Source organism: Leptodactylus fuscus, chromosome 7 (genome assembly GCF_031893055.1).
Source record: "Leptodactylus fuscus isolate aLepFus1 chromosome 7, aLepFus1.hap2, whole genome shotgun sequence".
Classification (NCBI taxonomy): Eukaryota; Metazoa; Chordata; class Amphibia; order Anura; family Leptodactylidae; genus Leptodactylus; species Leptodactylus fuscus.
This window is the reverse complement of record NC_134271.1, coordinates 113,487,737-113,513,521: the sequence shown is the minus strand read 5'-3', so window position 1 is coordinate 113,513,521 and position 25,785 is coordinate 113,487,737. Positions and strand designations below refer to the sequence as shown.

Here is a 25,785-nt window from a genome sequence, read left to right as displayed (position 1 = left end):
TATTGAACATACACAACACTTTTCCCCCTGGCATCGAGGGAAAGCTGGGAGGGCTCCAGACACATTACCGTATATAGGCCCACCACTAACTTTAGCTCTTTGAGTAATCCGCTTGTCCTTGTTATTCCAGCACCTTGAACTCCCCTTCCCAGTGACGAGCAAGTTTTATTAAAAATAACCCCGATTTTGCAGAAGATTTTAATACTGTATTTGCTATAGTGAGGGATACCCTGGACAGTCCTTTCACTCGAGCTCATGGCCTTTGGTCTACAACATACATGTGCTTTCATGGGGCATATACAGTCAGGCTGTTGTCTTGATGGGACACCCCTTTTAAGCTCCGTTGTCCCAATGAGTGAAGCAGGCCATTAAGCCTAATAATAAACTGACCGTTACCAGTTCTGTAGGGTTGTTTTTTTTTGTTTGTTTGTTTTTTTTGCAGCAATGATTTCATTTACACCATGGCCAAGACAGGCAGTATTACAATAGAAGATAACACCACTGACCCATCATTGCATCCAATGCTGACAATAGATAATATCTATATACTACCATCCCCTGCACAGTATATTTAGACATCTATGATTCGGCTCTAGTCTACTGCTGCCTATTGCCATGGCTCTGCTGTAAAGCATATAAGCATATCATTAAATTGTTTTAACAGAGGAGATACTCTGGTAAGATGGCCGCCCTCATAATCATGTACATTACATTTAATTAAAAAAAAAAATCTAGATTAAAATAAAGTGATAAGTTCCACTCTCTGGTTTTTATGACTATACAAAGGTGATACATTCCCTTTTTAGGTTTCTGTAATACTTGTAAGCATTAAAGTCATCTCACCCCATTCCCTACCTTATATAAAGTAACTGGTTAGACTTGCTTAAAGTCCTGTGACATCAACCTCTGTAACTATGTAAATTATTGTTTATTTCAGCTCTCATCCTCATAAAAGAAATGAAAGCAGTTTATTTAAGCTGACTAAAATATGTGGCAGACATACAAATCACCTTAGACATCTGCTCTAGGCCATTCACTGTAAGGTTATCTACAAAATATTGGCGAACCGCCTAGGCATCAGTGCAGTCACTACGCGGCTGGAAGTGAAGACCGTACAGATGTGGATGTCAAGATCAGTGCTCAGTATCTTGATCATTTCATCCTCTGAATTGTTACTTAAAGGGAACCTGTCATGTTGAACATGTCTGATCTGTAAGCAGCATTGTATAGTACCAGAGGAGCTGACCAGACTGACATGGATTTTGTGGGGAAAGCATTTAGTATAATTTATAGTTTATTTGTTTAAATCTCTGCTCATTTGGGGCTTAGGAGTCCAGTGGGCGGTCCTAATCAGTGATTGACTGCCTTCCCTGTATTCACACAGGAAGGAACAGCTAACGATCACGTAGTATCCCACTTGGTTCTTAAAAAGGTATAAACCTGTCACATGGAAAACATTAAGGCAGCATGTCCCATCTCTACATTTTCTATGTTGAGAAGTCAAGAAGACAGTCTCCCTTGATAAATGATAGTAAATCTTTTCCTATAAAACCATATATCAGTATGCTCAGCTCCTCCTATATAAGTTGCTGCCCCTAGATTGCACAATATTTTCCACAGAGACAGATTTCCTTTAAGACCATATGCACATGGCCGAATGTGCATCAGATGTGGGGCCGAGTTTGAAGTGGAATGTAGTCAGTGACGCTAGGTTCACATTAGCATTCGGCAGTCCGTTCTCAGCTTTCCGTCTTCTGCATGCAGAAGACGGAAAGCTGACAGACCGGGTCCGGCCGTGAGCGGCGGAGAGCATTTTATGCTCTCCGCTGCAAAACCATTTTTTTTCAAATCGGACACAGAGTACTGCATGTCCGACTCTGTGTCCGATTTAAAAAAAAAAAAAAAAAAAAACAGTTTGGCGGCGGAGAGCATAAAACGCTCACCGGCGCTCACGGCCGGACATCTTTCAAACCCATTCAAATGAATGGGTATGAAAGAGTCCTGCAGGTTTCCATCTCCTGCCTCTGTTTTGTGCAGGAAACGGAATCCTGCAGAACGGAGACTGGGCGCAGATGTGAACGAGCCTTAACGTTTAAGTGCATTATGTGATGCACTTACCTCTATTGGGGCTTCCAATGTTCCGATGACACAAAGCAGGATTGGACCTGTTCTATTTTCAACAGAACAGACCACCAGAAGCCCCTTCGGATGGCCCAATCCTTAACTAAACCTCTGGACACCTTTTGATTTTCTGGCAGCATTTCTATCATTAATACATGTTATAATATACTTTATTAACAAATTTTGGCTCATTTCTTTGAAATCCTGCACTTTCACTCTTTCCCTTGCCTCTCTATTGAGAGCTGTTCCTGATTTTCATCATGTACAGTATAGAGTCTGTATGAAATGGAGAGTATAAGGGTACGGGAGTGGGGCATATGAAAGAGTAGCTTGTCATCTTTCATGAGATATGACTAGTTGAAATCCTAGTTGAAATTGGGATATTTCTATGCAAACGTTTTCTGAAAGTTTAGTAGCATCACTGATCTTCTCCTATAACCTCCCTTATGGAGACTTGTTTTTACTTTTTCTGCAATAGACATGAATGTGCACATACTACTTTCTAAATATTGTGTCTGATAAACACATTCGATTTTTTTTTTTTTTCACCGGACTGTTAGGAAGAATTATTTCTAGTCATTTGATTTGTAAACTTCTGCCATGGAATTTAGTACACTTTCTGGAACAACCACATTGAATAAAATGTGATCGGGAATTGTGCCATTATCCTGTTTTCTTCTGTTTCTCATCTAATCCTTGCATTCCGGAAATGCTTTGGACTTCTAAACCCAGGGCAGACTGTCTGTCTGCTGTGTTGACTCCTTAAGCACAAGGACAGGTAGTTCAGTGGTTTAGGATTTGACAAGCTATAGGATATAGACATTGACATAGGTTTTTTTTTTCCCCAGCCAAATATAGCCGCATTCCATTTATAGAATGTGTAGGTCATACATCACTATGCTGACATTTATTGAATACTACAGCTAATGTCAATGTCAACATATATTTGTCAAAGTACAACGACTCTTTTATGCACCGTTTACTTTTTCCTGAAATAATGACGTTTATAACAGTAATGGAAGAAATGTAAAGGGAAAACCTATAGTAAATCAATAGCCAACGCTAACAAACTTTACAAGCCTTCTTTGTAACTAGTCATGATTTTAGCAACAAAAGACCAGAATGATGTGTGAAATCCAAGTTCCATTTTTCCCTGTTGTCGTCATGCACATACATAAGAGAGAGGAAGCCAATGAACCCAAGTATGTTTTGGAGTGTGGGAGGTATGTGGAGCCACCTAGTGGTAGGAATTCGGAGTTTTGGGAGCTATGTATAGAGAGTGATGATAGATCTAGTATATCAAAATATCTCGCTCAAACATCTGGTTTAGACTATGTATGAAAGTCTTGTTTTTATTGTTACTTTTATAAATGCTCGAGACCATACAAAATGTGAAAATGTGGCGTTTTCACATTTAAAAATAGCTTGTATCTGTTCCTGTGCTTGTCTACAAGAAAATCTAATCGGCAAAACGACGGCTCAGTTGTTAGCACTGCTGCCTTGCCATGCTGGAGACCTGGGTTCGCATCCTGCCAAGGACAAAAACAGTTTGCATGTTCTTCCCTGTGTTTGTGTGGATTTCCTCCCATATTCCAAAGACAAACTGATAGGGGAGGGGATGTACATTGTGAGCCCTATATGGGGCTCGCAATCTACAAAGAAAATGTAATCATGTGTGGTTTTCTTTTCATAACTAGGTCTACATGCTGAAAAAGGATGTCGTCAGTATGTGATCTTTTGTGGTCCAACACCCGGTCCTTGCATAGATCATCTGTTCTAGCAGCCTATGAGGCTAGTGGGTGTGCGGCAATTGCTTCTCTACAATTCGTAATAGCGGCACAGCGGACCCGTGCACTGCAAAGAGGTGGTTCTGGTGAGCTGCAGCGCACCCCTCCTGAACTCGTGCAGAACCCTGACAGATCATACATTGATGACCTATCCTGTGGATAGATCATCGGTATGGAATTTTGAAAACGGCACAGACCCTTTAATCTCCTTTTAGGCTGGTCTTGCACGACTGTAATTTAAGTCCGCAATTGCAGGTTTTTATTTGCAGAACATTTGTGGACACATTATATTCAGTGCAGCCTCTTACACCACTAGATATTTTATCCGTGGTGTGCAGTGCCATGACCGAGGTCCACACTGAATACAGCAGGTCCACAAAGACTCTCCTATAGCACTCTATGGGCGTGTGTGGCAGGACACAGACGTCTGCGGAATGTCTATTTGGAGTAAAATAGGAGTGTTGCTGATCAGCAACTTGCGGACCGTAAAACCAATACGGTCATGTAAGGCCAGCCTAAGGGATATATCCACCTTCAAAGCCTATTAATAATAATAATAATAATAATATTTTTTTTTTTTTTTTTTTTTTTGTGAACATTTTGAATTTTTTTGTAGCTGATACATTCCCTTTATTTTCTGTATAGGCTCTGTTCAAATAAAAAAGGTAGAAATTTTTTAATACTTCGGTTTTCTACACCAGTCTTAAGTTCCTGAATAATTAAGAAACTTTTGCTTCTTTAAGGGGTTGTTCAGTTTCAGACTGATGTAAAGTTACAAATGAAGTTCTACAATTTTCCAATATACTTTCTGTATCTCTTTCTTATGGTTTTTTACATCTCTGCCTGCTGTGGTGTATTCTACTTTGCTTCAGTGGATTAAAATCAGTCTGTGGTCATGTGATGGTTCATCTGTGTGTCAATCACATGGCCATGGACTGATTTTTATCCACTAGAGGTAAGTAGAATGCATCATGGCAAGCAGAGATTTAGAAAACGGTGAAGAATTGACACAGAAAATACATTGAAAAAATTATCTAAATCTGATTTGTAAAATCAATAACCTGTGTCTCTCAATATTGGTCTGTAATTGGACAACCCCTTTAATAAATCATTGTCACTCCCGTGCACCAGAATTGAGGTCTACTTCAGCCAAGAACAACTGGGCTCATCTGTGTCAGAAAACTAGAGTAGATGGGTTAATAAATTCCCCCAGTATGTTTTCAAGCTAAGAGGCGACTAACAAACCCTTCACAGTTCAGGATTGCATTCTTGCAGTTGTATTTTCTTCCAATTGTCCTCTGCTTTATGCTAATATTTAGTAGATTATAAAGGATAGACAGAAGTGAATATGATAACAGAATCGGACTACACAAGTTGTGCTGTCTGTTACCATGGAGATACATATGTTTCCATAAAACCCATAGAATAAAGCCATTCCTAATGGCTTATAAGAAAACGTCAATGTTTTCATCAAGGAGAGTATCCCATACTACCACAACTTCTAAAACATATAAGGATCTCACCAAACCAGTTTTCCATATCAAAATTTCCTGGACCGCTATGGGATTAATGTTGGAGAGCATATTGGAGTTACAACACCACTGAATTGAGGCAGTAGTGCTTTAAGTAAGGAATCTTCTAGAGGTCTTAGGGTCCATTCACACGGAGTAATGTGCCGCGTGATGTGGCACGTATACGGCGTGTGTGACTTTGAGCGCCTGGATCGTAACGTGGCGTATACGATCCAGGCTCCCATTGAAATCAATGGGAGCTTTTACGGCGTTCAAAGTCACACACGCCGTATACGTGCCACATCACGAGGCACATTACTCCGTATGAATGGACCCTTAATTTAAATTGGTGAAGACTGATAGGACGCCTTACTTTCTCAGGATGACTTTTGTAGTTGGTCAGAAAGCACCTTTGATAGATACCTTCTTGTGTCAGCGTGTCATAACAAAGTGTGCCACTAACTACTATTGAGTTGTTGGACATTTACCTTAACACATTTATCACCCAACATGCTTTTTCTATGTCTTTGTGCCAGAAGCTAGGCTGGGTAGGAGAACATGATATCTAGACCATTGGTACTTAGCTAATTTTAGTATAGGTCCACTATCAGGTGAAGGTCCAAGGTAAACAGTAGCTGAATATGTCCAGTATTAACTGTGTTCTTCATCCTATAAGATGCTTCTGACTATAAGGTATATCCCAGGTGGTCAAGTGAAGTAGAGTGGTCAATGTCACTAATTAGTGAGGGGGCACTATGGAACCGTAATACTGTTTGGGGGGCAACAATGTCACATTTTACTGTCTGGGGGACACTAATGTAGGAGCACACTGTGTGTGTGGGGGGGAGTGGGGTACTAAATTGGCATTATACTGTGTGGGTGGCACTAATAAACTTTATATGGTGTGGTGCAGTGCTAATAGGACATGATCTGAGTGCCCCTCACACACTGTAATGCTTTATTAGTGGCCCCCAAATATAACCAACCACCTCCTCCACTCTGTTTACACACCCCCTCTCACCCCACCACACACATACACACTATAATGCTCCTAAGTGTCCCTATATACAATTGGCACTAACAACAGTCACAAAAAACACTCAATTTCCCGACTGGTGTCTCCTAGGCCCTGATATTTTAAAATCGCAGCATCAGGGTTTGGCATTCGTACCTGCTGCTTGCACAGAAACTGACGATAGCTGCTGCCCACTGGTGTTGGGGTTGAGGAAAACAGTCTTGAGATAGATGTTTCTCCTAAGCCTTGCCATTATGAGAGGCAGGGATTCAGATAGCTGGCAGTTGCGTTCTGGGTTCATATCGCCGTCCACCAGTTGAGTGTATCTGATTTAGACACTTATGTACAAGTTGTATACAGGAGTGATACTGTATGCAGTGGCTGGTGATACCATTATGGGAATGCATTTCTGCATTATGCATTCATTATCATCTAGCAAAGATGCCCTGAAATGGCTCCTTACAAGGCCAATAAATTGCAAATCTCATGAAGTATGGTATTTTCAGGCCCTGTCTAATCTGAAATATATTGATGGGTAAATTCTATTATGTTTTACGTGCCACATTTTAGTTAAAAGAAACCTTTTCCATGCGAACACTGTTAATCTGGGTGATTTATCTGACTTTCTAAATATGTCTTCAGTGGAGTGTTAAAGGAAGGGATGATTAATTTATCTGTACAGAACTGTAAATCAGAAAATGGAAGCCTGACTTGATGACTTGGGCATAAATATTAAATGTCCTTGTAATAAGTACTCCTGTGACCTGATAATAAGTTGTTATATGACTTGTAGTTTATCTTTTATTCTCAGCTTATGACGTTACGCGGATCAGTGCTCGAAGATGCAATTCCGTCAACTGCTAAACACGGCACAGCGAGAGGGCTGCCACTTAAAGAGGTTCTCGAGCATATTATTCCGGAGCTGAATGTACAAGGTCTACGCCTGGCCTTCAACACTCCAAAAGTTACCGAGCAGCTCATGAAACTCGATGAACAAGGGGTATGTACTGTGTGATTGTTGTCATTACTTGGTATCTTTCATGGCATTGTATGTGGTCTTCTTTATAGTGATACTGTAATGGAGAGGTTCAAAACTTTTTTTGGTCTAAGGGCTGCACTGTCCTGTTGTTCAAGGTTGGAATAAAACTTTAAAATAAATAAAACTTTACTGCAAAAAACAAAACTTACCTCGAACAACCCATATAAAATAAAGCACTGGTAAGCCCCGTTTCTCTATATGTGGCCGAGGAACTAGATTCATTCAGCCCCAAGCAGATGATCCCAGCAACCTGTATAGTGATCTTCCTAATACGAAGATTAGGAAGTAAGTAGGATGGATCTAATGAATGGGCCCAAGTAATGGAACACCCACATGCCTTCATGGCAATATGTATCCACCAAAATATGGACATTTACTTTTATATGAGGACACAATATTAGAAATAAGCCTCCGTTTTTGTTCCACTTACATAGAGAAGACTTTTAGGTAAAATTAAAAAAAAAAAAAAAATCTGGTGTTTTTCATTACAAAATCAGTAGTACAATTTCTGCTGGCTTAGGACATAAAAGGAGACATTGCGTTTTTCCAGTCCAAAGTAAATGAAATCGGTAGTCCTGTTGCTCATGGAGTGGCATGATGATCTTCAAAGATCTGAACTTTCTGTTTCTTGTTGTGTTAAAGGGGTTGTACATCCCCGCATTTCTTCCCAATTGAGCACCAGACAGGACAATCATCAAGGCAATTGGCCAAAATGTTCAGCAAATAGCCGACATATGTGCTGTTAAGTTGAATAGAACAACATTGTGTACTAAAAAAAAAGTTTGTAAACTTTGGGTATATTTTTTCCCCATAAACTAAGCCAGCAAATTGTGGTATAAAATTAGTGTGGACATTCTAACGCTACACTACATTTATCATCCAGCATCAGGCACTGTGATAAAACAGGTGCATTTATGGATCACCTCCCTGTAGTTCTGATCCTGATTCCAAAGGCTGTTAGCACATCATACACTACACAAAGTTTACCCCATATATATAGTGAGATACAGTAACTTCACTAATACGGTTTTATAGTTTGACAGGTCAAACTTGGGCTTGACTTTCTCAAAATGCTCCAAATTTATCACAGTGACTAATGCTGGATGAGAAGTACATCTGGATTGTCTAGTCTGAACTATCACCATAGTTTTTGAAAATAAATGTACCAATATTCTCATGTATTTTATAGGTTACTAATGATGCTTCATAAGCTTACACCTTTACCCCAGCATCTCACCTAATATCCCTTAAGCTATGAACCGTTGTCAGATTAACCTCAAAAGTGTCTAAATCAAATTACATGTGGTGCACCGCAGATACACCATTGTTTTTGCTGCAGATTACACAAATATGAAGGCATGTTTCATAGTAGATCTGCCCTTGTGTGTAATCGATGGGTAAATTCTAATTACTATTATTTCTGTGTTTCACTTGAAAGAGATTGTCAGCCTCTGCTTTATGGACTCTCATATACTGTTTCTGAAATAACAACCTGTACTTATTGATCTTTACATTAGAGTGTAAATTTAGCCCAAGTAAAATGCAATATTCAGCTCCTACAGTGAGACTTTTCATCTAGATTTCTGTACATTAACCACCCAAACTCCAGCTGCTGTTTGTAAAGTGCATCTCTACCAGGCTCTCCTTGATGTAATAATTTTTCACCGTCAAACCCTGGTCATGATGGGGCAACTGTGACAGGTCTCTGCCGCAATGGAAATTGTTTTCCATGAGTAAAGACCACGGCAATTTTGAAAAGGTCTCTAATATCTGCAGTATATTACTTCTCTACTCGCCTACCTGCAAGCAGTTTGTGATTAAAGTTGAGGATTAGAGCAAATTTTCAGCAGATGTGGTTGGGTGATCTATAGTAAGTGGATGTAAGTATGCCGGGGATAAACACATGTCTATCCAAAGATAAAAGGAAAGAATCTAAGGGCAAATTAGATGGGGTGGTCTTCTGCTGTCAATCTTCTGTTTTTTTTTTTCCCCATGTATAGTTCACTTCAATGGTAAGATACTACTCCACACATGCTTACCCTATAGTTAAACAGTAGGATATCTGTCTACATATGAGGTGATAGTGGGCACTAAAGATAAAACACATTAAGATATAGATTCTTCTTTACTTTGCGAGGTGTCTTGTTGTAATAATATCTGCCTAGTTGGGGCCACGATTGGACATTAGTCTGCATGGAGGGGCCATTATGAAACATTATACTGTATGGAAGGGTTTACTATGGGGCATTATACTCTATGGAGGGGCTACTATGGGACATTATACTGCATGACAGTGTGGGGACTTTTTATTTTACATGTTGGAGGCGTTATTATATTACATGTGGGGCACTGAAGTGTGACAGCCATTCTAATACATTTTATCCATATTCGGACACTGATCGTGCCATTATACTGAGTGAGGGAGCCTTTATACTACTTGTGTGGGTCCTGAGGGGGCCTTTACATATGTTAAATCTTTAAAAAAACAAAACCTTATTTTAATAACATTTATAAGAGATCACTATGGGGGGGGGAAGTACAGAGTTAGGACATTTTCTCACCAGGGAGTACTTCGCTTGAAAAGGTTGAGAACCACTGGTGTGAAGCATGTCGCCACTGAACTCTGGAGCATTGGAAATGTGTTCTATGGTGTGTCAAATCTTGCCTTTCCCCATGACAGTCAGGTAGACGGGTCTGGGTTTGGTGAACATCAGGAGAATGTTACATGTCTCACTGCATTGTACTAAGTGGAAAGATTGGTGCGGGAGGGATAAAGCTATGGGATGGTTTTCAGGGTATAGACTAGGCCTCTTAGTTTGCTGAAGCATTAAGATTTAAGAAACTAAGACGTTTTGGACAACTTTGAGTGTACACTTTAGTGGATGCCTTTTTTTGTTCTGGCATGGCTGTGCACCAGTGCGTAAAGCGAAGTCCATAAAGGCATGGTTAGGTGAGTTTGGTGTTGAGGAACTTGACTAGCCTCTACAATGCCCTGGCCTCAAACCCATGAAGATTTTTGGGGTGAACAAGAAAGAAGACTGCAAGCCAGACATTCTCCTCCAGCATCTGTGTTTGACTTCACTCACGCTTTTCGAGATGAATGGGCCAAAATTCCCACACTAGAACACACACCAAAATTTTATAGAAAGCCTAACCAATAGATTGAAAGTTTTGGATGCAAAGGGGGGAGCAACTCCATAATAAACGCGTATGGGTTTAGAATGGCACATCATAAAGTTTTGTGTAGGTGTAATGTGTAGGGGTCTAATACTTTTGTCCATATAGTATATGTTCATGCATTTATGAATCTGCAAATTCTTTAATAGCTTATATGTATGTTTTATATGTAGTTTTTTTGTGTTTTTTTTAGTTATTTATAATCCTCTAATCACATACCATACAGTATGATAGGTGTGTCACTTTAACAACTTTCACATGGGTTAGCCTTGGTATTATTACATAGTTGGCAAATAAAATGGGACATACTGTACTCCTGCATTATACAGAATTTCTCATCAGCTTTCTGTGTTGTATAAATAGTGCATTATGTTTTTTTTTTTATTCTTTGTTACTCGTACACTTTCTTTCAGGATCTCTGTTTATTGTCTTGTGTGTACTTCATTGCGGGGTAACAATGTATCCCTAATGCTATGAGTCAGATCTGTTCAGTTTCAGGGACACCTGCAAATATCTTTCTTTATTGCTCTGATAGCAAAGTCAATTCTATTCATGCAGAGACTAAAAGCATTCTTTTGTATTGTAGAGAAGAGATTACGGAAATCAGATCATGTTTAAAGCAACACACCCTCGGATTTAAAATACCCAGGATTACAATGAATGATATGTAGCTAGCAATCTAAACAGTAGCCAACGCAATATTCTCTTGTTATAAAATAGACTCAACTAGTGTTCTTCCCCTGCCCCCCAACAAGCCATAACATTAGAAGAAAAAGCTGCTGTTGGTCACAGGTGGACATTATGTTTGTGGAAGTTCAGGGCTTTATTACTTGTGGAGAGAGAAACCATGTTTCTCCAAAAATAAACCCTACTCTCAAAATAAGCCCTAGCTAGATTTTGCATCTACGCTCTAGTTAGTTAGTTTTAACCCCATCCCGCCGTGCAATTATGGCGGATTACGGGCCCTTAGAGATGGTGGCCACTCTGCTGCAGAGCAGCCACCATAGCTACTGTACTGGGTCTCTGCTGTAATGTACAGCGGAGACCTGGAGCTAATGCCTGCAATCAAAGTCCAATCTGATCACAGGCATTGCTGAGTGTGACACCCCCCCAAAGTATTACAGCTGCCCCTGGGACCAGTCCACCACAGCCCGATACCTTTTTTTTTTTTTTCCTTCTTTTTTTTTTTTTTTTTTGCAGGGCAGCTGCCGCACGTTGAAATTGCAGGAGCCAACCTGTTCTTTTGACAGCCCGGAGCCGAAGGTCCCCAGGCCTGTCATGGGAATGTTACTATCAAAGCTGGTTGACGACATTCAATAACATTCATTTTGGAGTTCTTGGCCAATAAGCTGATCACAGGATGTCCTACACTGTAAGGTCCAGCAATTAGCTTTAATTTGATGGAGAGTCAGCAACAAATGTTCAGTTACCCTGTAGTGCCAATACCTTGAAAGCATGCATTCCAATGTCCTTGAAAGCCATCAGCTGTTTGTGTAATACTTGGATGTGCCAGGTCCTCCAGATTGACAGACACTTTCTAGTAGCTTAGAATACCACATAAAGGATAGAAGCATAAGACACTCCTTCCTCTTCTCACCTTAATAAGCTTTGAAATAGTTTTTTCTAAACTAGATTGTTTTAAGTAATAGTAGTAAGCAATTGGATCTTGTGATATGTACACTGCATTCAGAAAGTCTTCAGACACTTTCACAATTTCTGATGTGCTAAATTTTTCTCCATTAACCTGCACTGTAATCCCCAAATTGAGATTGTGAAAACATTTTACAAATTTTTGTAAGCTTATATAAGAAGGAAAACATTTAATTTCACATGACCATAGACTATTTACTATGACACTTGGAATTTAGCTCTAGGGTCATCCCATTCTTCTTGATTGCGTTTGGGATTTCCTGACAAATTGTGGTAAATTTAGTTGACTGGACATGATTTAGAAAGGCACATCCCGTCTATGCAAGGTCTCACAGCAGGTAGTACGTATCTGAGCAAAAACCAGTCCATGAGAAAGAGCTACCTGTTGAGCTCAGAAACAGGATTGTGAGGAGGCCCAAATCTGGAGAAGAATACAAAAAATGTTCTGCTGCACTGAAAATTCCCAAGAGCCCAGTGGCCTCCAGAATTCTTAAATGGAAAAAGCTTAGAACAACCAGGACTGTTCTTAGAGCTGGATGCCTCACCAAACTAAGTAATCGGGGGAGTAGGGCCTTGGTAAGTGAAGTGACCAAGAACCCAATGACCACTATGGCTGAACTCCAGAGATCCTGTGTGCAGATGGAAGAAACCTCCAGAAGATTAATCATCAATGCAGCCCTTCAGCAATCTAGGTTTCATGGTGGAATGGTCAGAAAAAGGAATCTTCTCAATAAGACACATGAAAACCTGCTTGGAGTGCAAACAAAGCACCTAAAGGACTCTCACTTCCTGTGAGAAACAAAATTCTGTAGTCTGATGAAACATAGGTTGAACTTTTTGGGCTCATTTTTAATTTTTAATCTTGAGACCAGGCACTGCTCATCACCTGCCCAATACCTTCTCTAAATTGAAACTTGGTGGAGCCACAAGAACATGGACACTGAGAAAACTCGAGAATTGCCAGAACTGCATATTAAAAAAAAAAAAAAAACTCTTTAAAAATTGAATTGCTCAAACTCGTCGCAAGTGTCTCTTCAGTAATCATCCAGGAAGAATTGAGTTGGAGTAATCTGTGTAGGTGTTTGGGAGCCCTGACGCTTTAACACCATCATGGCACATTCGATACACAAAAAAAAAAAAATCTAAAGCTAAAACTCCTCAGCCCCCATCATTGGTCTCATTTGGGGTTATGGCAGTAACACAATTAAAGGTAAAACATTACCAGAAATCTCAGGGGATTATCAACGAGTCCTGTTTTTTGGTCTAGCAGGCGTCTCTTCTTCTTGATCTTGACAGCAACATGTTCTCTCCATATGGAATCTGTTGCAAACTTCACCTTCCTATTCCCTCCTCCTAAGACAAGGTGAAAAGTGAATTTGTCCTGGGTTATGAACACTCTGGATGTAGGAGAGTTAGATTCTGTTTTAGGAGTCTCCTTTCCAGATTTCCATGAATTTCAATAGTTTCTGCTTTGAGCTTCTTACTGGTCCAACATTTATCTCAGCCATTATTTCTCCAGAGCTGCTGTCTCTCACATTTCTTTATCTTCTTGTCCTTTTGGATTTCTTCTCTCTGATGTCTTGACGCTTACCTTGCTATAGCAAGATCCTCTGGGGATTTCTTATGGGAGCCACTGCTTTCGTTTAATATCTTAATAGATCCTTGATGTTTTGGTTTTTGTTCTCTTTTTTTTGACCGGTTCTGAGCTTTCCTTTGCCAGATGTCTCAATAGGAATTTCTCTTTTTGCTTTTCTCCCCTTGTGCATTGCCTTGATAAGCAATAATCCCAAATGTACTCCTTTTCTACATGATGTTTTCTTTGGCGCATTTCAGATTTCTGTCGATTCCGCTTGCTTTTTGTAGCCCCATTATGAAAGGTTTAGAAATTATCTCCTTTCAGGTAGTTTGGTCTCTTTCATCTAGTGGCTACATCCCTCTGCTGGATCTTCTTCTTTGCAATTCCTCTTTTCTTTGCAGTGGCTTCCTTCTTTTCTTTTTTTTTTCAACACTTTCTTTCTTGGGTGGTTTTTCATGTTCTTGCTCATGTTCTTTCATGTGCTTCCCAATACATTGTACTGGATATTGAATGGTGCCATTACGAAGTCAAAATTTGTCCCACAAACAGTAAGCCATCATGTGACTCTGTGATCTAGAAAAAGAAAGTTAATTTCAGCTCTGGGGAATTAAAAACAGATAAACAATACAGGTAGTCCTCGGGTTACGACGGTCCCGGGTTACGACGTTTCACGGTTACGACAGCTCCCTTTTAACAGAAAACTGCCAGCACTCCTAGCTAGCAAGGACTAGCCTGCGGAAAATCAATGCTGGCAGCTTGCTGTTACAAGTGAGCTTGTAAACTAAAAACCTGAAACAGAATGTGAAACTTACCGTACGGTGCAGGGTGGGCGGGCATTCAGGCCTCCTCTTTCTCCGATGTTCCGTCCTCCTCCGGCGCTCGCAAGCTGATAATGGCCAGGGCACATGCGCAGTATCATGATGCTTCTATTACGGCTACAGGCCATTATCAGCTTGCGAGCGCCGGAGGAGGACGGAACATCGGAGAAAGAGGAGGCCTGAATGCCCACCCTGCACCGTACGGTAAGTTTCACATTCTGTTTCAGGATTTTATTTTAAAGGGGGGGGGGGGGGGGTTTGATCCGTTCCTACGCGGCGTCGGTATGGTAGGTTCCGACTTACGTCGAAATTCGGTTTACGACGCCGCGCAAGAACGGATCAACGTCGTAAGTCGAGGACTACCTGTAATGAAAATGAGCTTCGTCTTTAAGGGGTTAACAGCAAAAAACTAAGCAGTTGATAAGCAGCACATAGTAGAGGAGGGATTCTATGAGGAAGGCTGTGGCAAAAAACAGGACACAAGTACTGTGTTGAGGGGCACTGGCCAGGGGTGGCAATGATGAGAAATGTTTGTGCACAATCATGGTGTTTTGGGCCAAGATCAAGAAGGAAAAGTAAATGTATTTTCTACTGTAACATATGGATGGGACGTGAGGAAAATTTGCTCAGCGGTCTCAAAACGATCTTTTGGACCGAGGCCTATGTGCAGTTAGTTAAACTTCTGATTTTATGTAATAGCTAAATTCTAAATGATAGGATTGCACTCTAAAAATAATGTCTGGGATTCCCTTACTGCTAGCCTTGGCAAAGGTGTGATCCCTGGGCCCTGTGCATTGGAAATATGTATGCTTAATATATAATATGTATGTGCTAACTGAAGCTACAGAAATGGCTGCCAGCTCTGATTTTTATGTACCTGTCATGTCTCAGTCCCATGGTGAATTTATGTTTGCCACATTTTTCTTGCATGCCAAGGAGACCTGGCGCCAGACTCCTGAATAAGTAGGGATGTAAATAACTTTTTTAGTAAAATGTAAACATATTGTGCTAAGAAAAAAGTCTTTCAGTCGTTTGTCCATCTGCTCAACCTTGTCATTGATGTTGCAGACGCTGCAACACACTTGTATATCTTCGACGTTCCTGTTGTGCTTTGGAGTATAATCAATTGTATACACAGAGGTTAAGATCAATACCTACAACACGTAATAAAATGTAACAATTAAGATTACTGAATTACAATGTTTTTTTCTATTCAGCAGTATAAAATATTTGTATGTCGAAACATAGCTGATCATCACAGCTATATAAGCTTGTCTGGCATTCCAAAGCCATTGGCTTTAAGGAAGCATTCTGGGGGGGGGGGGGAGTATTCTTTTGCCCAATTCATTTGACTCTAGAGTCACACTAGCACCATGGTGTTGGTCCTTTGGGTCCGCCAGGGAACTCAAACGACAGAGAACCAGACCACTAAAACATCAGTTGCACGAGCACTAGCAGACCCCATTGACTATAATGGGATCAGGTTGCTGTCCACCAATTAAAATTTTTTTAAAATCAACAAAACAAAAATCTGAAAGACTATTCGTATGCCAAATCTTGAAAAACTTATCACCATTATCCCCCCTCTGATGTAGTTTACAGAAAACGGTATGCCTTCTAGTAGGTAACATTCTCAAGGCATCTACCAAAACCAGAATAGTCACCCCCTGGGCCCTTATCTTGGAATGAGCAAACTTTTAAAGGAGATCTGAGTATTAAAAGGTGAAATATCTGCAGGGACTTGCCTGGGCAATTTGTTCTCTGTCTGTAATAAGCCTTAATACTTGGGGTATCAGTTTTTCTGCTCTCATCCGCTCCTCACACAACCGTCTCCAAGATTTCTCTCGTGCATCCCCCATACTCTGGAACTCCTTACCAAGACACATAAGACTGACCCCCACAATCACAGGCTTCAAGAAGGCCCTGAAGACTCACCTATTCAGGAAGGCCTACAACCCCCAATAACACTATCACCGCACTGCCATCTGTACAGTCTCCCCCTCTCCTTCTGTCTCTCCTTATGTAGCAGAGCCGAGTGTGCATAAGGGTTCTAGTGCACCCTCGGCTCTGCTACATCTAATGTAGCAGAGCCGAGTGTGCATAAGGGTTCTAGTGCACCCTCGGCTCTGCTACATCTGATGGGCTGACCGGCACACGGTGTAGTTGAGCAGAACTGGCTCAAGACTGCTAAGTCTCTGCATACCCATAGGAATGCATTGGCCAGCCTTCGGCCAATCAGCGCTGGCTCTGCCAGAGGAGGCGGAGTCTAAGGTCGGACCTGAATGGAGACTGGTGTGGAGCGATCTTAGACTCCGCCTCCTCCAGCAGAGCCAGCGCTGATTGGTCGAATTCCGTACTCTGGCCAATCAGCGCTGTCCAATGCATTCCTATGGGAAAAAGTTTATCTCACAAAAATCACAATTACACACCCGATAGTGCCCCAAAAAGTTATTTTTAATAACATTCCTACCTAAATAAAGGTTATCCCTAGCTATCCCTGCCTGTACAGCTATCCCTGTCTCATAGTCACAAAGTTCACATTCTCATATGACCCGGATTTGAAATCCACTATTCGTCTAAAATGGAGGTCACCTGTTTTCGGCAGCCAATGATTTTTTCCGATTTTTTTTTCAATGTCTCCGGTGTCGTAGTTCCTGTCCCACCTCCCCTGCGCTGTTATTGGTGCAAAAAAAGCGCCAGGGAAGGTGGGAGGGGAATCGAATTTTATTGGAGTTTGCCACGTGATGTTCGATTCGAATCGAACACATCGAACAGCCTGATATCCGATCGAACATGTGTTCGATAGAACACTGTTCGCTCATCTCTAATAATAAGATCTGCATGATTTACAATTGTATAAGTCTCTGTAAATTACAGTGAAGCCTTCTGTGGTGTTCTTGTATTTTGTGGAAGGATGAAATTGATGATCATGGTTTCCACATTAAACCTATATTTTATTGCCAAATCTGTTACATTAATATGGTAATATCTGACTTTGAAGAACATGTACTTGACTATGAGATGTAAATCTTGCTGTATAAATAAGTACTTCAGCACATACTGACTTACCATGGTATGACTGCCAAGGACTCTGTAGTATAAATAGAGAAGGTTTTGTGTGCAGGCCAGTCTCGAAGGTTGGAGTGGAAAATGAGAGTGGGCTCTCCCCCAAGTTCTGTGCCCTGGTTTCCACTTTCTTATTGCCTAAGGCTAGAAAACTGTGGTTTAAAGCTAAGAGATGTGGACCTGGTAAAGGTCATTCTTAAAGAAATAGGAGGAAGATGGTGCAGCACCAAAAAAATGGAAATCCAGTACACTGCTGACATTTATTTTGCCGTAAAACATTCATAGTGAGTTCATTCTATGAAGCTCTCTGCCCTAGGAAGTGGTGATGGTGGATTCATTGAGCAAGTCCAAAGAGGGCCTGGACGCCTTTCTTGAAGAGAACAATATTACAGGTTATGGACTCTAGATTTTGAGGACACATTGATCCAGAATTTTTATACTGATTGCCAGATTGGAGACGGGAAGGAATTTTTTCCCCTGAAATGGGGCAATTGGAATAAGCTTCATGAGGTTTTTTGCCTTCCCTTGGATCAACACTATAGGGGATTGTAGGGTTATAGGCTGGACTTGATGGACTGATGTCTTCATCCAACCTCTTCTACTATGTAACTATAATGTATTCTTGTTAGATGCAAAATATGTGGTAGATGCACCAGCTCGTACCAACCTCTGACATTGTTTAACTGGTCAGGTGATCCCTGTTAATATATGGCAGTCACACGGGTTCCTACCTGTCTTGACTTTTATGCTTGCGGTAGAAGGATCTCCAAATTAATATTCACAAAGAAATCTTTTTTATCATAAAATTTGTCAAACTTGTAAAATTTCTTTTGTATATAAATGGTTTAAAGGAAAACTGTTCTTATTTGTAATGTTGTTTTAGAATATTTTTTTTCAGTGGACAGTAGATATATAAAAAAAAAAATATGTTTTCTCATTACAGCTAAGTTACCAGCTGAAAGTTGGCATCATGTACTGCAAAGCGGGTCAGAGCACAGAAGAAGAAATGTACAATAATGAGTCGGCTGGGCCAGCCTTCGAAGAATTCCTTCAGCTCTTAGGAGAAAGAGTACGACTTAAAGGATTTGAGAAATACAGAGCTCAGCTTGATACTAAAAGTAAGAAAGCTCAAATGGAACCTGGTCTCCCAGGACAATACTATACTGTATTTAGTGTCTTTCGCAAAGTTGGATGTTTTTTGTCAAACTTTATTTTAAGCTAGAAATATGTAAATTCATTCGTATTGTCCACCTTAAAATGTAGCAATTTTCATCATTTAAAGAGGGTTCCCTCCTCTTTTAATCTGTGGTACAGGAACAATAGAGGGAACTGATGCTAGAACCAATACCATGCTTTCCTTTGCAAGCAGTTTGAAGATCAGTTGTGACATTGGTCACAGAATCTTGCTAAGGCATAAGACACAAGTGATACATGAACCAGATTAGATGAGGGATTTATCCTGATTGCCAACTTTGACATCAATAAGGTATTTTTCGCTTAATATGAGGCCACATTCATCTGCCTATTAGGTTTTTTTTTTTCCCTTGTAGGATTACAGGTTGAACTTGATGGACATATGTCTGTTTTGCAACCTTATTAACTATGCAACTATGTAACCAAGACTCATGCCATATACAAAATAACAAATGCACTTAAGTGTCTATTTACTCCATTGAATCTCCTGTGACAGATGTTCCATTGTTCCCTTCTGGTCTCTACTAATGTTGCTTCAGTATTGACCTGTTGGGGTCAGTGCACACAGAGTTTTTTGGCGAGGATTTTGACACGGAATCCGCCTCAATTTCAACCTGCAAAAAAAGCATCCCCATAGAGTTCTATTGAGAGGCTTTTTTTGGAGGCTGATTTTGAGGTGCATTGAGTGTCAAAATCCTCGCCAAAACTCTGTTTGAACTGACCCTTGGAGGCGGTTTACACGGAGGAAAGTTTCCTAGCTGAAAAATTCAGTTGCAGGAATTTGAAGCTGGTATTCCTGCTTATCAAAATTCCGCCCCTGCCAGGTGGTGTTTTCTGCTTCCCATTCACTTCAATGGGATTCATCAGGAATCTGCCTGAATATCAAGCATAACTCTTACTTTTTCACTAGCTCAGATATCTGCTAGAGGAAAAATCTGCATCTGACTCCCATTGAAATGAATGGAAGCTGGTTTCAGGTGGAATTTGGAGTGGATTTTAAGACTGAATCCGCATCAAATCAAAGACCAAGTACTCTTTGGCTGACACAAACCAGCATGTCCAGTGACTGGTCAGTATGACGTTAGTAGGGCACATTACTACAGTGGCTCTATTTTGTCAATATGACATATTGCCTCACCAATATATACAGAGATTGCCATGGAACCAGCTGGAAGGATGAATATGTGCATAAGCAGTGAAAATGCCTTCCCCTGTGCCCTGGATTATCAGGCTCATATAGTAATACTTGACAGGGAAAGATTGTTTTTAAGTTGTACTGTTTTGGTGAAGAAATGAGTGTATACTGTAGAAAAGCCCTACTGCACTATATACAATAAATATATATAAACACACACACACACTGTAGAAAATCCTATCCACGTATATTCCCACTACACAGATAAATCTGCTTGTGAAGTAGTCTCCTCTTCTTGTTCCGTACAAGTCTGCAGTTCCACCTGACTCATTAGGAAAATAAAGCCCACCCATCTGTCTGCAAACTCTAGACCACCATCAAAAAGAAATGCGTGATTCATTGTTCCAGAAAGTATTCCCTGGCATCCAGCTCCGTCTATTCAGCGCATTGGAAACTTGAAATGATTGCGGGGCTGGTTTTTGCAGCAAGCGTTTTAGGCATGGTTCAGCTCACATTTGGAACAGTTCAGCATTGAGCAACCATGTTTTTATTTGCCTTTCCTGGCAACAAAACTCAGCAGCTGTAAAATCTAGACACATTGTAAAGATGTAGATACAAAGCAAAACTGTCTGTCTCTACTGCTCAAGCAAGCTCATCTCGTGTATGCTTTATATATACTGTGCATGCCTGTATTCAGCTAATGGAACATCTATGCACAGGACTTGGACATTTTATTACATTTACACTTGGTGATAAAACATATTCACCATGTCTACGTATAATCTTTTTAGACTTTGTTGTACTGAATGATATGGGACAGAGATCTGCAAGAATATTCAGTATACTACACGCCAATGAATGAAGTCCAGCAAATCAAAAAACACTTTTACAGGCTTCAGAAAATTTGTATTTATTATTATGTAGGAAGGGAACTTTTGGTCTTTCAATCTATTAGGTTGCAAAGTGACCTCGGCATCAAAGTAGTATAAGCAAATGGAATGGACTTTGTTGTATCTCAATTTACCACCAAAACTAATACTGTGGAAGATGGTTACACTTGGCAACTCAGGGTCTAACAGATGCCCTCAGAAACTTGATATTTCACTGCACTATATGTTAAAGCTTACGCTAGGTTCACACCTGCGTTCGGGTCTCTGTTCTGTGGTTTCCGTCTTCAGCATGCAAGAAGACAGAAAGCACAGACCGGGTCCGGCCGTGAGCGGCGGTGAGCGTTTTATGCTCTCCGCCACAAAACTGTTTTTTTTTTTTTTAATCCGGACACAGAGTACTGCATGTCCGACTCTGTGTCCGGATTAAAAAACCCAGTTTCGCGGCGGAGAGCGTAAAATGCTCATGGCCGGACAGCTTTCTCACCCATTCAAATGAATGGGTGAGAGAGACTCCTGCAGGTTTCCGTCTCCTGCTCTGTTTTATGCAGGAAACGGAAACCTGCTTAACGGAGTGCCGGGCGCAGATGTGAACGAGCTCTTAGAAGTATATAGATATATTGAACACAAATTTCACACAAGTGAAAAAAACATAACATGGGTTATATGTAAAGCAAAATGGTGGCTAGTTGTCCTGCATTAACAGGGCTTCATGCATCACTGAAAGAATTAGAAAACTGGAACTGTTAGAATGCCAGGAGACAAAAACCTTAAAGGGGTTGTCCGGGATAACTGGAAATCCCTACACTAATCTAACCACACTCCCCTGTCCTTCTTTCTAAATAACCTAAATAATCAAACATGTATATTTACCCATATCACACATTTTCTGATTATCTGGGGACAATCCGTTTCCCCAATTCTGGAAGTGGATTATCACTACTAGAAAACCAGGACCTGGAAGATAGGACAAGTGACATCACTTACTCAGTGCCAGCAGGATTGTACTTCAGGGGAGCAATACAGGAAGTGAGAAGCAGACACTGCATATTGCCTGGCTGATACACTGATATGGAAGAACCCCTTTAGCCTCTTGGACAAGACTTCATGTGAGAGAAACTTCTGGATGTGTCCCACTAACACCTCTTCCTATTTCTGTGCTTTTCTCTGCTATGGTAATGTGTTTATCCGAAAATTAGCCCTAGCATAAGTTTTTAGGATTTTTGCAGCATGCTTGAAATATAAGCTATAGGGCGGAAATAAGTCCACGTTACAGTGCATTAAAAAAAGAAAAGGATCCAGACAGCTATACATTTAAAAAAATAAAAAAAAAAAGTATATAAAATACTGCAGAACAAATACAGTAGACTCTTTAAGGAAAGCAGTCCCCCCCCCCCCCCAAAGAATCTTGGACATTGACAATAAGGGAGCTTTTTGTAAAAGATGGCACTGTTGAGAGAGTTCTTTACAACCATAGGGGTTGACTACCGGTAGTGCTGGACTCACACACAAATTGGGTAGTTCTGCTGGCATCACTCCGTTGTAGCTGCTTTCAGTCACCAGGGGGAGCCAACTGCTTCACTTGTCTGTAGTGGAACGCTGCTGCATTGGCAAGGGGTCTGATAGTAAAACGCTACACCTTTGACAGGAGTGACCTAGATCTGTGTGTGTGTGTGAGTCTATCCACCATTGGCATTGCAAATTCTAAATGTTTTAATTCTAAGGGTTTCTGGTGAGTGGATTGTTCATGTAAAAATAAAATAAGGCAGCATTGAATATAAGCCCAAACCCCTCTTTTGGAGCAAAAAATAAGACCCTGTCTTATTTTCGGAGAAACACACTATATATCTTATAGGGATACCAAGCCTTACTACAGCCAATCACATCTGTTGTTTCACCAATTCTCTGGTTTAAATAATGAAAGCTAAAATCTGATTGGCTTCAATGAACTTCTAAAAACCGTTATCTGCCAGGTAACAGTAAATATTCCTGTGTGCACTTGGGCATACAGGTACTGAAGGTTTCATGTCTAAAGCTTCTCCAATAACTCCTATATGGATAATGGCAATTAAAATAACACTTCTGGGAATTCTTCAAACTTTTGTGTTGCATGAGCAAATCTGAAAAGGTTTGTCATAGAATAGATTTCCCGTCTGCACATAAACGGCATAATACATGGGAGGACACAATGTCAGCGAGTTTGAGGAAGACAATGTAGACTTGTAGAGTAACGCCATGTAACAGAACAGTCACTTACCTTTTCATTCATTCTGTCAAGGACAGTTCATTCGCTCTGTACATCTCGATGAGTCACTGCACGATTATTGGTACATTAACAAAGCTCAACTTTGTTTAGAAAAAAATTATTCTAGCATCAGTCAGTCAATCTCCTATTAATACGTCAGCCCAATGGAGCCAGTTCAAGGCATTAAAATCCAGATGCAATATGTGAGTTTTATCCATACGTGGCGACACTGCTCCACCTCCGATAATGGACATTCTTGTGAAATGCATGGTGATCATGTAGATAAACTAAATGAGCAGCCTGACAATAGTATTTCATACTTGACTCATTTGTGGAGAAAACATGCCCATGGTCCCCACATGATTGCTAATACTTTGTACCACCCAAAAGTGCGTCATACAGTGACTTTCAAAATGGATACCTGCACTGTAGGGCATTATAAGGCATGATATGTGTACACAAGCATACAAGACATACTTTGGTATACAAACGCTACAGCGCTGCATTGCTATATGCATGAACCCTGCATGGCAGACGTCACAAAGTAAAGGGTTTGTAATGCTGCTTTGCTGTGGTATGATACCATTTAGGCACCATGTTATATCATAGAAGCAATGCTGCAATGGGGGACCAGTTGACCACCTTTTAGTATGAGATGAGATGAGATGAAGCTTGCCATGATTCTGTGTAGCAGGGCAGTCTATAGGCACTGCATTATGGATTCATACAGTATGTCTGAGAAGTAGTAGTAATCCTGGACAGAACAAGAGAAACAGAGTACTGTTACTTAGATGTTGTCCTCATAGGCCACCCCAAGAGTGGAAGGTTCTTTCTCCAGTGCTTGTTCTCTTCTACCATTATTAGGCTACAATTGTGGCACCTTGCACTTATAAAACAGGAATAGGCTCATATATAGGAAAATAGAACCCAACTCAAAATCACAGTTGGTTCAGACTGTTTAGAACAGAATTTTCTTCTTTTTTTTTTTTTTTTTTTTTTTTTTTTTGGGGGGGGGGGGGGGAGGAGGTGGTCGGTGGTTTGAGTGGGGGGGTTTTATTTAGTTCCTGATGGCTACACATACCATAGTAGGGTGAGGAATTCCTAAACTCTTAGTCAGTTTCCAGCATTACACACAAATCTCTTGGTTATGCAGATTTTATATTTTTTCTGAAGTGACAAGGATTAACCCTTCATTTTTTTTTTTCCAGCTGATTCAACAGGTACCCATTCCCTTTATACAACCTATAAGGATTACGAGATAATGTTTCATGTCTCCACCATGTTGCCATACACACCAAACAACAAACAGCAGGTAAAGCATTGTTTTTGTTTCTGGAGATATATATATATATATATATATATATATATATATATATATATATATATATATATATATATATATATATATTAGTGTGTGTTACCCTAGGTTCCCGATGAGTATGTTTAATGGATTAGAAGGACTCTTAGCCCCTCTCCACCCGACATGTACCATAAAATATGCTGGAGAAACTGTTGTTGCAATATTGTGTCATTCTTGCTATGCCGCCCTGAAATGTATGAATAAGGCTTCTCACATATGTATTAGACGCTCCAGTGTCGATTCTCTCATGTTTGTTGGGAGGAATGCACAGCATGCATACTTTTATTCTTGACAAATGATAGACTCCTTGACAGAAGCGGCTAAAGACCCTGTTGGGTTTGTCAGGTGTCATTTTGTCCATCGTGTGATAATCCAGCGCACTGTCATGTTTTTGTTTGTAGAGAAAACCACAATGCACATGTGAAAGAGCCCGATTTGACAACCGACTGTTTTCAGTTCTCCCGTGAATGTGATATGTCCCTTCATACCTGACACTGCATAGAACCGGTGCAGTGAATCCAATAGAGACTGTTTAGTATTGGCAAATGCTATATTGAGTGTACACAAAAGATGGCGCTTAGTCTCTGTGTTTTTTTACGCTCATACAGTAACAAGCTAGCCTGCATGTTGGGATATGCTGCACAAATTCACAATTTTTGCAGTTTTTGTCTTGAATTTATTTCTTTTTTTTTTTTTTTTTTTTTACTGTCAGATTGTACTTTGCAGTTGTGTTCTCAGATAAGATTTTAGTTTTGGAGGCTATACGTTTAATAGTTGGTAACGGATCTGCCATGGATTCTCCAGTGTGGGTTTTCAGCTGCAAAACATCTCACATTTTTGTAGAAGAACTGAAAAGAAGTTTTTATTTTCCCCGTTTCTAACCCTTATTGGGGAGAATTTATTAAGATTGGCGATTCCTACATCAGTCTTACACTAGGTTTACGCCAGCACTTGTACTGTGTTTGGGGATTCCGTTCCCCTCTCCTTTTTGGGTGGTATCCACACGGACCCCATTATAGTCTATGGAGTTTGTGGGTTTCCTAAGGTGCTTTTTTATGCGGATTAGGTTTCCGTTCAGGAGGGTCTCCAAGCGGACCACCTGAATGGAAATCCAATCGCAGATGTGAACCTAGCCTTAATCTAGTCTCCCAGTAGTGTGAGAGATGCTCTGAATTCTTAATAATTCTGCCATATCTAGGGTGGT

At 40.4% G+C, this 25,785-nt stretch overlaps 1 protein-coding gene across 6 annotated transcripts in view; it reads left to right on the top strand.

The window, feature by feature from the left end:
• Positions 1-25,785, top strand: part of SIPA1L1 (signal induced proliferation associated 1 like 1) — a 220,616-nt gene that overhangs the window by 131,518 nt on the left and 63,313 nt on the right. For all 6 annotated transcript variants that reach the window (XM_075282868.1, XM_075282870.1, XM_075282869.1 and 3 more), the window contains exons 5-7: positions 7,246-7,434; positions 18,704-18,878; positions 24,430-24,533. In XM_075282868.1, the coding sequence (XP_075138969.1) occupies positions 7,246-7,434; positions 18,704-18,878; positions 24,430-24,533 (468 nt within the window). The remainder of the gene's footprint in view (positions 1-7,245; positions 7,435-18,703; positions 18,879-24,429; positions 24,534-25,785) is intronic.